This window comes from Ostrinia nubilalis, chromosome 7, assembly GCF_963855985.1.
Source record: "Ostrinia nubilalis chromosome 7, ilOstNubi1.1, whole genome shotgun sequence".
NCBI classification, from domain to species: domain Eukaryota; kingdom Metazoa; phylum Arthropoda; class Insecta; order Lepidoptera; family Crambidae; genus Ostrinia; species Ostrinia nubilalis.
The window spans coordinates 3,441,463-3,457,478 of NC_087094.1; the positions used below are offsets into that span (position 1 = coordinate 3,441,463).

The 16,016-nt window shown below is 36.7% G+C and overlaps 1 protein-coding gene across 1 annotated transcript in view; it reads right to left on the minus strand.

Moving 5' to 3' along the window:
* Positions 1-16,016, minus strand: part of LOC135073065 (nephrin-like) — a 185,764-nt gene that overhangs the window by 11,388 nt on the left and 158,360 nt on the right. Inside the window, exons 7-12 of the mRNA XM_063967080.1 lie at positions 11,876-12,027; positions 11,298-11,442; positions 10,697-10,827; positions 8,478-8,637; positions 3,663-3,814; positions 2,983-3,202 (exon numbers count right to left, since the gene is read on the minus strand). Of these exons, the coding sequence (XP_063823150.1) occupies positions 2,983-3,202; positions 3,663-3,814; positions 8,478-8,637; positions 10,697-10,827; positions 11,298-11,442; positions 11,876-12,027 (960 nt within the window). The remainder of the gene's footprint in view (positions 1-2,982; positions 3,203-3,662; positions 3,815-8,477; positions 8,638-10,696; positions 10,828-11,297; positions 11,443-11,875; positions 12,028-16,016) is intronic.

Sequence of the window (16,016 nt, forward strand, 5' to 3'; positions counted from 1 at the left end):
GCGTCACACTCACAATTCGAAAGGGTAATTTGACGGTGTTTGGGGAATTCTAGGAATAAATACAGAGTCTCCTCATTGAGATTGAGACATTTCAATTTGAGATTTCACTTGACATTGAACACAATCTGAAATGGATTTTTCAAACACTTGTAAAAATAAAAAGTAATTAAATCAAAGGCACTATGTAGTATTGATATCAACTTCGAAGAAAATGACTGCCAAAATTACTTTCTACCCGTTCCACACGTCTTTCATGAATTATATTAAGGTATTGTTAAACTAAATTTCAAGTAGATTGAACCAAGGAATCACTTTGTCCCATACAAACTTTGCCCCCTTTTTTCACCCCCTTCATTTCATGACCCCATTTCGGAAAATCTTTTCTTATGAGATGCCTACGTCATAAAAAGAACACACCTTCCAACTTTCAGGTCTCTACGATATCCGTCAGTCATTTAGGACAAAGCATTTTTATTAGTTGTTCAAAACTCTATCGTTCCAGGTATGTGACAGGAGGGACAGATATTGACAGGAGGGCGCTACTATCTTAATGGGTTATTCATTAGTCCACTTGACATTTCAGAATCGTTTGACTTTAGATACCTAAGCGATTTGATATTCGGAGTCGTTGAATGAAATCAAGTTCTGAAATAACTTGAGGTGTTGTACCCGATCAAGCTTTTCATTGCAGGACAGTTAAATAGTTTTATTATTAGTTTCTTCTCTAAGTCTTAATTTGTCAGAGTAGGCAAAGGCTCCATGAGAGCAAAATTTAGCTTTATAATAGTTTTTAATTTTTTTCTTGAAATATTTGACGCCTTGTAATCTCTTGTAATCTCTCGTTAATATAGGTCCACACAAATAAAGAATGTTTGACTTCGACTTTAATAATTATGCTCTTACATAATTATAAATAAACTAGCTTTCCGCCCGCCGCTTCGCCCGCGTGGAATTTTTTGGTTTTTATATAACCTATTACACTCAGATATAATGTGGCTTTCTATTGGTGAAAGATTTTTTAAAATCAGTTCAGTAGATCCCGAGATTACCCCTTACAATTTAACAAATATACAAACACACAAACTTTACCTCTTTGTTAGATTATAGATAGGTAATTTGAAACCCTATTTTGTTTTATTCTTTTTTTTATTTTAAATATTTCACGATCCAAACTAATATTTACTGTAAGTAAATGCTAAATAGTAAATATTAGTTTGGATTGTGAAATATCCTACTAATATTATAAAGGCGAAAGTTTGGATGTCTGGATGTCATGATGTCTGGATGTTTGTTACTCTTTCACGCAAAAACTACTGAACGGATTTTGTTGAAACTTTACAGTATTATTGTTTATAACCCAGATTAACATTATGACGATATGTGGCAAATAAATTTCAATAAATAAATAAGACGTGTCTAAAAGCGCCATCTATCGTCATTGGTTAAAATCTACAGCACTGGACAAACTACGGTATGACGTTCGTAAATATTCATTCGGGGGAAACCGTGAAACGCCATCTATCAACATGGGTAAAATGAGGTAAAACATCATATCTAACGGGGGTAAAACGAGGTCCACGCGTACGAAGTCGCGGGCGGCCGCTAGTTTATAATAGGTAGCTTTCCCTCCGCAACCTTATTGGTATTCCATGTATGTGTCTTTTAACTGAGTTCTGTTAAACATTTCATGTAAAATTTGTCCAATTATAACTCTATTTACATCTGCATCTGTAAGCAAGGATTCATATTCTCCAGCCCAGATGCCGATTAAACAGAATCGTCTTTCAGTGACGTGCAGCTGCCCCTATATTTGACCCACTGACCTAATTTTTTATTATTTATTTGTGTCAGTGTGCTCTTCTAAAGAGTGAAGACGATTGTATGTAGGTACTATTAAAATGTAATTTTAACTCATTGGTTTTGTCTCATATTTGAGGAATGTATCATGAGTAGAGTCTTAGTTTAAAAGGATGCCAACGATTTAAATTTCAATAGGTAGACAAAATTCAGAATTCTTAATTATCAAAAATTTTAGTTTTCTCCAGTAACACTGGTATTAGTATACTGTGACTCATCAAAGTCATCATTGTCAAAAATATTGACAAATCGAGAACTGTCACGGCCAAAAAACTGGCACGCGTCCGTCCTCCGTAAGCGCCACCGCGCGACTGATTGAGATTGTCCAAGCCGTCATGGGCGATTTTTTCCACATTTTTTAACATAGTAACTAAATAAGACGCAATATAAAAATTTCATCCGTTAAAAGCCCTCAAGTTATTTCTGAACTTTAGTTTAGTAAAAGATTCAGAATCTCAAATCGCTTATTTTAAAAATAAAACCATAATTAGAAAACGAATAGAGGTAACTTTGGGAATTTATTCTATCGAGTCAACTTCATCAAATCGTGTTTCCATCCGTTAATAGCCCTAGAAAATATCCTCAACTATGCCCAAAAAAAATCTTAGCCTTTTATTTTACTGTTTAGTACCTCAAAAATGAAAAATGAAAACCTCATTTTCGCCATTTTCTCTGTTACCCGGCCTTAATTGTCAATTTTATTCCGACGCAGTTGTCATACAATTTACGGTCTTGCAAAAGCATGACATACGTCCGGCTCAAAATTTCTAATTTGAAAGCGCGCTTAGAAAAGTTACAATTGCAAACGGCTCGCGCCAAACTAAACAAAAGAAGGTTTTTTTACTCGTAATAAAAACAGATACTTTCATCAAAATTCTTGATGGCCAGTATCACAAAACAAACAAACAAAAAAGTGAAATAGAGTTAGGTCGGGAAAAATGTAGTCGACAAATTCGAAATTCAAAAATATTTAGGCACAATATTTTAATTACTTTGTCCGAATGGCCAACAAAAAAGTGTTGAGTAAAAAGTTCAAAGTTTTTTTTTCTTTATACATTTTTATGCTGCCAGTACCTATGTCATAATTGAGAAAAGGTTTTATCTAGTAAAAGTTCTGAAACGTACCAGCAACACATCGTAGTTCAGCTGAGTCGTCAGTCAGGTTGACTGTTGAGCAGTTGAATGGAGGGTCTGGCCTCACAGCTGGTAGTAAGTTATACCGGCAGGGCTCAATCTGCTGCCCAGCTAGATTGGTGGCTCTGCAGGATAGGGACCCGTAGTCGGTCTCTACTGTAGGAGTATATGTCAGGATGGATCGGCCCGCGCTGTCCACCGTGAATTTTGACTGTTGAAGGAAATTCAAAATAAAATTTTGGTTTCAGGTCAACGTAAGGCAGTCGTAGCTGGAAGCCTTCACCATCGTACGTGCTATGGTAAGTCTGATACTTTTATCTACTCACAGTATAGAATGTGAAAAATATTAACGGTGTCGTATTATTAATCCAATAGTACCTGTGTTATTATACTGAAAAAAATGAACTTGTAATAATAGTTGTCATGTTATGGATTTCAATTTGAAATTGGAGCTGTTGAACAAAGAATCCCGCAGATTTAATTTCACATGATTCAATAACGAACTTCACTGTCGGGGATAAAATAAATTACATCATCCCCTAGCAATTTTACGACAACCCTTTAAATATGAACCGGTATAGAGAAAAATATTTTTCATTGGTTTTGAACGTTGTCTGAGTAAAGTTCAAAATATGGTGGCATCAATTCCACCACCAGTTAAAGTATCTTACCGCGTCCAGTTCAGTAGTCCCCATAGAGTTATTCAGAGTCCACTGGAAGTTCTTGGGCGGAGGGAATGCGTCCACCTCACACGTCACTTTGGCAGCTTCGTTGAATGCTGCCCCAACGATGGCAGTTAGGGGGTTTGTGCATACCGGCTTATCTAAGGAGAGAAGGAAAAATGTGATCAATTGAAAAATATTAGTGTTCTTCGGACGCAAGTTGGCTCAAAAATGATGCTTTCTGGCTTTTCTTTATTAATAGTATCTTCCACTTTCGTGAATGTTACAGGGTTGTAAGGTGACAGATAAAAGTTTGATGGGTACCTACTGTAAAACGTGTGGGAGATGTAAATGCTTGTCAGTTAATTGATTTAGTATCATATTATATTATTTTAAGAGCACTGGGGCAGGTTTCGTGGGCGTTATAAAATACGTAGGTACATTCCGATACGTAATTACACGACATAATAAGCTATTCATGATATTCGAAAAAACCTGAATGAAATCTCAAAATATCAAAACTAATTTGGGAACAAAAAACCTTCTACATTAATAAAAAGATAAACACATCAAATACTCATTTACAGTGGCCTTGAAAGACTTCAGTCGCGTTCAGTCTTCTCACTAAATAGGCCTTGATATCTATTTATAGTAAAAATGTTTCTGTTTACCCACCGGCATCCACTAACTTGATTATCTTGCGGAATCGATTGATAACATATTGAATTACAAATTATGTGTTTACTCTGAACGTTTGTCGCTCCAAACTAACCCTGTATGCAAACTAGTGTTATTGAATTAATTTGCCAGCATCGGTTGATTTGATCAATTAATTATACAAAGGGCAAACATCGGCTCGTGTTAAAATTTGATTATACGAAGTTCCAACCTTTGAGATACTTGTAAAGATTCATTAAGATCAAAGGATGAAATAGTTTCACAAATAAAATTACAACTTTTTTTTTCATGTATGAAACGTATTTAGCAATAGGCTTTTTATAAAGACTTGGAAATGTTAATAAAAAAGAGGTTCATTCAATAATTTTTAGTCCGCCACGATATCAAAATGGTTCAGACTTTAAATCTGATGACGTCACATGTTAGTGCCAATGTGCCATTGACTGTCAGTCATCTCACGACTGCCACGTTTTTTCACTGGAATGTCCATGTCACTTGTCAATACTGGGTCAAATTGGTATAAAAAGGGCCAGTCAAAAGTGAACCTTATTTTTTATTTATTTTTTTGATATTTTTACAGTAAGTTATCATTCAGGCTCATTTTGTTATTGTTAATTTCCTGTATCCATTATATTAATAATATAATGCCATTATTATTACGACTAGGTTTATGACTCGTAAACGAATAATTTGAACACAGTAATTTCAACCTTAGGACGTTTATTATTAAATACTTAACAGTCGAGACTATTCGGAATTCATCAAGTTATTTAAAAAAACTTTTTTCTACATCTTTTTAAATCTTTGGACAATTACACACAGCGCCAGCTAGCCCCAAAGTAAACAACTTAATGCTTAGGTTATGAGTGTTAATTTAATTTTTGACCGGTCGGGAATCGAACCCGGACCTCTCGGCATAGTAGTCCGTTTCGAACCACTACACCAAACGGCCAACAAACTGATATTCTAAAAAGACCGAAAAGATACCATATACATAAACTGACAAATTTAGTCTGAGCACCGTAATACGAGTAAAATTAAAAAAGTTTCTATATCCTCACTGCATATTATTCGCAGTCGAATCAAAACCGTTTCGGCCGGCTATTTGTGGGCTATCTACTAAGTAACAGTGGCATAGTCATAGAATATTTATGATATACCATGTCAATATTTACATCTGACTGGGTTGAGAGTACATCAATTCATAGGAACACAAGCCTACCGGCACCCCATGAATACAGCTCAAAGAATAAAGTTTAGACAATTTTGAAACAAAAGAACTAATATAAATCTAACTCTGAGAGTCAATGCATGTACGGTGTTATTTAAATATCAATTTTTGACGTAATAATTACTAAAATGTCCAGTTATGTAGGTACTCAAGTCACTACGTTAGTAAAAGTTACATAAGCTATCGTAGCTAACGTTAAATTAATACCTACTCAATCTTGGTAGGCTGTTGCACACACTAATCGTTTGCCTCTTGTCCCATAAAAAAAACTTTACCTATTTCTTTTACTTTTATTTTGTGCATGAATTATATTAAAATCCAATGGTTTGCTCAAGAACGTTCTACAACTTTCTGAACTGCAGTTTCTCATAGTACAAGTTCTGTATATTTATCACAGCGTATCAAATGATCTTGCTTAACTCCTCGCACTATGTAGCCAGCATCGCAAATTGAATGCCGGTCTACGGCACGTTACTTGCAAATGTATGCAATACAGTATCGACAACTTTGATTCAGCACAGAGGGACGCATACACGGGGTTATTGCGTGCTAGCCCTCCGACCCTCCGCCCTCAAATGGAAATGTCCCTTTCAGTCTGTTTATAGTCGGCAGGTCGGAAAGCGATCTGTGATGAGAATGAGAACTGGCATTCTACTATGCGCCATAGCAAAGCAAATTGACGTCATGTTTAATTAAAGATTACGGGAATAGTGTTTGGTTCTCAGAAATCATTCGGACCATTTCGGATACAAAGTTATACGGAATTCCAATTGAGTCTTCCAGTGACTTGGCCCACTTTTAGCTTGGTCCACGGGCCAAGTCGCAGGATAGAATTTTTAAATACTTTTTCTTCCAATTTTTATTTTTAGTTTTTACTTATAAATTAAACACCAACTCAACAACAAACTACTCTAGAAACTTAGAGTGGGCCCAGTTGGTAGAAGGAAAAATATTAAAAAATTCAATCCAATGACGTGACCCGTGTTCCAAGCTAAATGTGGGCCAAATCACTGGAAGACTCTACCAACAAGCTTCCGGTAATACTCGTATCTATGTTTAACGAAAAATTAACTACTTTGCTGTTCTGTCGTAATCCGATGCCCCAATAGGCTAGCTAGATGACACAGTTATACGTCCGTCAGACAGATAATTAGAAAATATTAGACTCATATTTTTTATTTTCTTTCATAATTAAATAATAACAGTGCTACATCGAGTTGAAATGGCGCGTTATGTCACGCTTGAGTAGAATTTTTACTCAAAAGTGTTACCCAGTCATCATCTTTGCTCTTACCTAGAATAATTTTCAGGTTAATTTTCAGACTATTTGCAGCCTATCACAATAATGTAAGATGATTTATTTAGTAACTTTTGTTTCCTCTATCAAACAATTCAGTTAGTTATCAAATTCACATACCGTTTTGTCCATCCAAACCCATCAATATCTGGAATCTAGTAAACAAACACGAACAGTCGCGCTAATTTCATCCAGAACTGAAACGCGTGTTGAAATAACACTGTTGTTCAGCTTATGTTTCCCTTTTAATTATCTACGCTGCTTCGTTATTTCCAATATGGCACTAATGGTGGTAAAATTAACAAGCTGCATTGTGAAAGCCATTTGTTTGGGTATTCATCCGATGAAATTGATATTTGTCGTCAATATACACACGATTTTATGTGCACACATATTCGTACAGTCAAGTACACAGTTGGAAATGTCAGAATATTCGACAGGATTCGATCAATTGCCGTTCACTGATAATTTGAATAATTATTTAATTAGTGGTTTTGTGGAATATTATTGGAGTATGTTCAAAAAGCTTTACTACTGGATAAACACTCGTCATAACGCCATTGATATTAATCAGCACATTTATTACGTAGGCTGAAATTAATGCTGTGTAAATGGATGAAATATTTAGTTGTAAAATATTATTATTTTACTCTCAATAGCACTTTGAAATATGCATTTGTTTACGAATTTATAAACGAGGTTTAATTTGTGTAAAGAATAAGCCTCCATGTATGAAAAGTCCTAAAAGCCCATTTACCTCAAAAACCCAAAAATCTCAGATTTCAGTAGCTCTAAAGTCTATAATTAAATACTAAAAAATAGTACGCGAATTATTTTTTGAAAGCTCATACAAATACGCAAACTAAACTGGGGCAAACTCCAATCACTACGTTGAACGTTTAACTTATCAGCACCGTTCCAAATTATGTTTTGCTTCAAGCTTAAACATGTTGGTAATGAAGTATTATGTTCGTCAAAGCAATAATGAATGTATGGGGTAATCTCGCGATATATGGCGGGAATTAACCCCTAGCCGGTTATCGCTGCGACACGGGCGCTCCGCTTAAATTTTACAGCTTGACCCGAAATTTTAACCCTGCCGCCGAACCTTTTTAACTTTCAGGATTGTTGGTTCGAATATTTTAACGCGGAATTTGAAATTTGTGTTTATAAGCTACCGAAACGTTGAAGTTGCTTTGTTTGTAAATAAATTTTATTATATTTTGAAATTATTTTGGATGCTTCGAATTTTATTTACATGTATTGAATTTACGTTATAAGAAAAAAATATCCATGCCACCCAAATCTCATCCATTTTTTTACGGTTAATGGCTTTATCCTACCATCAAGTCTTGAAAGAAACATTTTGTTTCATGACTTGATACAACATTTTCAAAATGATGAATCATGTTCTTCGTGAATGCCTAAAGTAAACAACCTACGTTAGCTAGTTCCTTTTTTGCAATTAATTATCCCTCACATGGAGTTGAGAAAATTGATGTCTAATTGGACATTCATGTCGTTGATACACATAAAATCATCCATTTAAAAAATAAAGTAATTAATTAAATACGTGTCGTACTAATTCCTAAAGTTAGTAAAAAAAGCTGAAACTTACAAATAACTTGTAGATTGACCGGTTGAGACTTCCCATCGCCCTCGACGTTGCTCGCAGTACACACGTACCGGCCGGCCTGTTCCCGGGACACCCCTTGTAAGGCCAGGTGCGCTGACCCGGCTATGACGCCGGCCCTTTGGTTGTGCGTCATCACTTGGTTCTGGAAGGAAACTTTGCTTGAAGGATTTATCATCAAATCATGTAGCTCTTCCGACCCCGCGAATCGAAACAAAATAGAAATCAAGCTCTCGGGACATCCCTTGTAAGGCCAGGTGCGCTGACCCGGCTATGACGCCGGCCCTTTGGTTGTGCGTCATCACTTGGTTCCTGAAGGAGACTTTGCTTGAAGGATTTATCATCAAATTATGTAGCCCTTGAAACCCCGCGAATTGAGACAAAATAGAAATCAAGCTCTCGGGACACCCCTTGTAAGGCTAGGTGCGCTGACCCGGCTATGACGCCGGCCATTTGGTTGTGCATTATTACTTGGTTCTGGAAGGAGACTTTGCTTGAAGGATCATCATCATCAAATCATGTAGCCCTTCAAGCCCCCCGAATTGAGACAAAATAGAAATCAAGCTCCCGCGACACCCCTGAAAGGCCAGGTGCGCTGACCCGGCTATGGTTGTGCGTCATCACTTCGTTCTGCAAGGAGACTGCTTGAAAGGTCATCATCATAAGATTAGGCTCCACTGCTGGAGCATGAATCTTTCTAATTTACCAGAGGCAAATAGAAAATTTTTCAAGATTCCATTATTCTGTGTTATTATAAACAGGGTTCGTAAAGTTAAGATCCACCGTTTGTATGGTAGGAATTCATTAGGTATTCATCAGAATAATTTACATTGTTTTATTATACTTTTTCATCATCAACAAGTTTCGTGTCACAATCAATCACAAATACTACTAAACTACCTACTGATAAACTGTATATTTCTTTTCATCTTATTTATCTCTAATACAAAAATATTTAGTTTGATTTAATGGATTTACCGTAATAACAAAACAAAGATAAACTAAGTGTTGTGTGTTATCCCGGGTAAAAGTAGATAAAATCGACGACAAAAAAGTTATTTTCTTCAGCGATAATGTACAAGATGTTTTCAGTTAGCAAATAAGTTCGTAAAGTATCTCCGCTAAATCTTTTGGTAGCTATAATTACGGATCCCGAAATAGAACTCAATATTATGATATACTTATTTACTATTGGTTTTTGGGCCTTTATTTGCGCCAACTCGACCAGGTTTGATCTATTGTGGCAGCCCTTGTCTTTAGAGTTCACTGCTTAGTCCCGTTGAGTCTATTTTCCAGATTCTTTGGAGCGTGATATCTGCTATCTCATCCGGGTGCATGATGTGTCGCCCGAGATGGATACTTCTTTTGCTCATAAGCGGGAAGCATGAGCAAAGAACATGCATGGCCGTTTCTTCTTCTGTATGGCAGAATCTGCACAGAGTTTCCTCGGTCATGTTCATGTTCGATTTATGTTTGTTTAGTTTGCAGTGGCCGGTCAGTATTCTAGTCACTGAATGATATACTTAACTGAATAGTAAAAAAGATATATCTTTGTTTTAGAATTTGATGACTCTATTAATTGTACTTTCAAAGTTTTCTCCATTTTGAAAAATATCATGACGTAACAATAAAAAGTTTTTTTCGCGTGAAAAAGATTAAGATATATTTCATATCACAATAAAATCCTTCAATACAAACAGTATACAAAGATAAGTGAAAAATCCTTACCTATATTTCGCTTTTATTCCTCTAATTTTGTAAATAAGTATTAACGTTTAAAGTAGAGCACATAATATATCGATATAGAGTGGAGTGACACAATCTTATACGATTGCATAGGTGTTAAAGTCCCATGAATGAACTCTATCAATGTATACTCAAGAATAAACCTGTGAATGTGATTGATCCGAATATTGACACAACACAACCTAATCTATGATTGAGTTTACCAAAAGTTATTGTGTACTTAATTTTTTATACAAACCCTTAAAGTGAGTATTGACTAGAGCTCTTCTATGTGATGTAACGTTCTTATAAATCTGTATTGTACAACAGATAAAATGTACGACGTTTGGTTCGTGAAAGAGCGAACACTAGAACATATTTTTATCATAGAGCGGCTCGTTGTTCTGTTACAAGTGAATGCTCTACTCATCTTGAAGTTAATTTTATAATTTCCAAAAGGTAGTATCAAAAACACTTACATTGTGTTCCCACACAACTTTGTAGGCCGGGGGATTTGCTCGCACCACGCACTCGAAGTACACGTCGTCGCCTTCTTCAATGTCGTTAGGGTTTAACTTGGAGCCTAGCTCCAGGACTACTATTGGCACATCTGTTGAAGAAAAGTCAATATATGAGAAAATGTTCCAGATACTCGTATCTTTGAATATTATGTTTAGTAATCTAGTAATTTGTATGATGCAAAAATTACTAATATCTTTCTAGTTAAATACATTTATTATGATTCTTCAGTTATATTATGTATGATGTTATGTTGGGTCTGTGTTCACTACATTAGTTCAGCGGTCAACAGGAATCAAACTAGCGAACTTCGAGTCGGCAGTCCGACACCTAAACCATTGGGCTATTTAAATATACTCCTAGATGGGCACTATAAAATGTTCATCAGAATTATCAAGCATTTCTTCTCCTAAAATTATTATCCCGATAAATGCTACCCATAAATGCCATAAATTGCCGGTTTTGGATTTAGCCAAAGATCTGGCTAAATCCAAAACTGGCAACTTTTCACGGTATAATGAACTCGACGGAACTTGTTCAAGTCTGTACAATGTAACTCACAGTGCAAATTGAGGGACATAGTAGTCTCTATTGTAGTGTGTTCGAGCTTTACATGCGCCGCTCTACACGTCAGTATTCGGCCGTCGTGCTCCATCTGGGGTGTCCAGCGTAGAAGCGATACCGTTTCGTTACGGTCTTCTGAGTTCTGAAACAAAAGTTCTTATTAAGGACTAGCTTTTGTTCACAGCTTTGCCACAGCTCCAAAACGATGTTTTTCCTCAACACCAAATCCAAATCAATTCAATGAATTTGACGTGAAAAGGCAACACAAAAGACACACGAGCTACTAAAACTTTCTCTTCCATTTTTTTTAAATACATTTCTTGTTATTTGGGATTTGAACATGCAATTTAAAAAGTTTTAAGAGTTATAACAATTACTACATTTTTCATTAAACTTTCATGAACATTATTTTTAAACAAGAACATGAGCTTATAACAATTCTTTTTCTTAAAATTTCATGCTATTCAAGTACATTGAAACAACATGAAATAGTATTGTCTTTTAAGTTTATCTACATTGTTCACGTAATAAAAAAATAATAAAAGAACAGATTTGATATATTTCTGTAAACGAACCTTTTGTGAATGAGCAATCAGGGGCTTCTCATCTAACCACCAGGAGATGATGGCGGGGGGCCTGGCACCAACTGCCTTGCAGGCCAGTTCAGCCTCCTGTCCAACTGATAACGGCTGTTCTCTCGCCAGAATCTCCACTATTAGAGGTCTCACTGTGGGGACAAAGAAAAAAAAACATTCAGTTATCAAATAGACATAAATTACGTGAAATTGCGTGCTGACAATTACTTTTAATTTTTTCTTTAAATAACATATTTTTTAATTTAAAAGAGTGATTGTGTACATAATATATACACTTGCGAGCAAAAGTATGGAATCACTTACATGAAGTTGTTTCCACGCGATCTTGTGAACTAACGAATTTGTTAGTAACAAAAAAGGTAGCACCATTTTAAAGATTAATCTTTTAACTTTAAATTGATACCAAATTCATTTAACACCAGTATTTAAAAAGATATCCCGGCTGATGTAAAGAAGTAAGGAAAAAGACATGTATCAACTGTTTGATACGTCGCGAGTTGCGGCCTATTTACCCCCTATAAAAGCACGTGTTTTCGGATTTTTGCTTTCACACGTTGATCCTTACACATTTCCGCTTCTTTTGACACTTTACCTGGGATTCTACACCTTCAGAAGCAGTACAAATCGTTGCACTATTGCAAGAAGAGCTCAGCCAGCGGGCTGTCGCACGTCAGCTCCACATAAGCCAGTCCTGGGTTTCGAAAGTTTTAAGACGCTTTCGGGAGACTGGTGGCTTTATCCCGAAACCAAGTTCTGAACAGCGCCGGTGCACATCGCAGAGGGATGACCGTTTTTTCATGTCAACCTCTCTATAAAATCGTCATTTGACTGGTATCGACGTCCAGCAAGAGCTCAGAAATGTTCGTAGGGTAGCTGTTAGCAAGTGGACAGTTCGTCTAAGATATAAGTAATACAATTTGACTCCAAAAAGGCCTGCCACGGGCTCGAAACTGACGGCAGGTCACCGATAAGCACGCTTTCAATTTGCTCGTACACATCTCGATGGGAAGTCGAGCAAGCCACCCCTATAAGCCACTGTTTCAGCGAACCAGCACTGCACAAATCTCTCCTCAGGCCGCCTATAGACCCGACCTCTTCGACTGCTGCACTGCAAACACAGTCTGCAGAGAACAAAACTCGCCTCCATTACTCGCCTTCCCATCAAAATAAGTGCGAGCTAATTGAAAGCGTGCTTATCGGTGACCTGCCGTCAGTTTCGAGCCCGTGGCAGGCCTTTTTGCAGTCAAATTGTATTACTTATATCTTAGACGAACTGTCCACTTGCTAACAGCTACCCTACGAACATTTCTGAGCTCTTGCTGGACGTCGATACCAGTCAAATGACGATTTTATAGAGAGGTTGACATGAAAAAACGGTCATCCCTCTGCGATGTGCACCGGCGCTGTTCAGAACTTGGTTTCGGGATAAAGCCACCAGTCTCCCGAAAGCGTCTTAAAACTTTCGAAACCCAGGACTGGCTTATGTGGAGCTGACGTGCGACAGCCCGCTGGCTGAGCTCTTCTCGCAATAGTGCAACGATTTGTGCTGCTTCTGAAGGTGTAGAATCCCAGGTAAAGTGTCAAAAGAAGCGGAGATGTGTAAGGATCAACGTGTAAAAGCAAAATCCGAAAACACGTGCTTTTATAGGGGGTAAATAGGCCGCAAGTCTCGACGTATCAAAGAGTTGATACATGTCTTTTTCCTTACTTCTTCACATTAACCGGGATATCTTTTTAAATACTGATGTGATTTAAATAAATTTGGTATCAGTTTAAAGTTAAAAGTTTAATCTTTAAAATGGTGCCACTTTTTTTGTTACTAACAAATTCGTTAGAACACAAGATCGCGTGGAAACAACTTCATGCAAGTGATTCCATACTTTTGCTCGCGAGTGTAGTTCGCATGAAAAATATTATTCAGATTTTTACGTTTATCTAGTTAGCTGTAGAAAAATAAGACATTGTGTTTACACATTTTAAGATAACTAACTTACTACCAGTAAACAAAAAAATACTTATGTTATTACTGCTGATTACCCATACAACTAGCATTAGCGATCAATACAAAATATTTATTATGATAAGTGCTTGAATTGAAAGCACTTTGACGAAATAAACACACAATCTAAACACATCAAAGTTACCTCTCATACAAAACATGCATACACGAGGCTTCCATTCATTTGTCAGCCGCTGCTGTTAATTTAAGTGACATTATTATGATTACTGACGTGACATGTCGTGACTTGAATCATTTCCCGAGGGTGTAATTTTTGATATTATTCGTGCCGATTAATGGTGCACACTAATTATTTTAACAGTCACCGAAATCTTCTCTGAACCATTTTTTTTGTTTTTTTTTTATGTTGAACAACGCAGGCATTTGACTGCAATCGCTCCTGATGCTAAGTGAGATGCAGTCTGGAATTGTACATACCTGGCTTATAAGTGCCTATTCACTTTCGCCTTGATAAAAAGTTATTTTAATTTAAAAATAAATACAAAACATTGTTAATGTAGCCACAAAATTAAATAATGATATTGTAGAGACAAATAAAACGTCGTTCATCATTTATCATTTTCTATAAATAAACACAATACCTGTTAATGTATTGTAAAAGTTATATCGGGCCCATCAGTTTGGTGTTTAAACGCCAACGCAAAACGTGACAGTAATGTACTAAACACAATGAACCAATTTAACTATCAAAATAAGAAACGTTCCAAGCATTAGGCGACAAAGCGACTAATGCCTTTCCATTAGTTGCATTAACCACAAAGGTGTAATAAGTAAAATACCCGAGTTTTCTGAACGGTTGAAGGTTGAACAACGGCGGTTTAGGGTATATTCACAATACAATGTGGCATTTGCGGGGCGTGCGACATACGTGGTAATGAAACGGCCCGTGTCACATAAGAATGTTGTCGTAGGTATACCTATGCCCCACTCGTGTGATGTCACAGTGCCTGACAACACACATATCGCGTGAATACAGTATGTTAAAATGTCCGATCCGAGGATAACAAAGATGTTGATTCCAGTGCTTAAATTTTCTAATTTAGGTACATGGTATAAATATCCAAAGTAAAATGAATCTGTTCCCCTTATAAATTTTATTAGCTAATCGATTAAACAGTTTGGAAAAATGGGTTTCTTTTGGACTACAAGGAGATTATACTTCATCAAAACTTATGGTGGCATTCCACCCCTAATATAAAGGTACTTACAATAAATAGTTAATTATATGTAGACAAACATACACAATGCCATCTTAAACAAACGTGGAACGCCCCGCGTACGTCCCGTATTAATATAAACATACCTTTACCGCGCATTACGGGGAAAATGACATCACAAGTTATGTTTTAATGGAGAATAATTTCCTGGTGGCCGACAAAGCAATGCCGTCACTGGAACAATGTCTGCAAATAAAAACTAATGGTTTGGCCGCGATGTGCACAAAAGAACTCGGCGGTACCAGCGCCTGTCATATTTGAGATAATCCGCGGCAGACAGCCTCTGATCTAGGTTAATCTCCAGGATTTACGTGGATTCCGTTTTGCAATAACAGTGGTGATGAGCGAGGAGTATTGCGGCTTTGAAGTTCCACTATTTTTCTGGGATGTTGGGGACATTATTGCAGGTTTTATGAGTGAATTTAAAGGATGGTATTGGGCTAATATGGCGCAGGTAACAAATTTAGACTATTCAGAGCAATTTGTTATTTTCGTGTGTTAGAGATTAAGGCTGGGTTGCACCATCTTACTTTAACTTTGACAATGGTCAAAAATCTGCCAAACTCCATACAAAAAAACACCGGTTATGGTCATAGTTACGGTCAAAGTTTGGTGGTGCAACTAAGCCTAAGTGTCACTAAAAAATTGTTAATACATCGGACACTTTTGGTGCATAATTCCATTAGTAAATAATTATGCCTTTTTCCTTTGACAAATCTACACAAAAGTAAAAAAACTGTTGAATTACTATCACCGGTGACAGGCCCTGTGTCGTGGCCCAGGATACGTGCTCGGCGCCGTGTGACATTAGAGCGAGCACCTGCAAATCTATATTAGCTGCTCGCACGTGAGCAGTTTAGTGGATTGCTGCTGCGAATCCGTG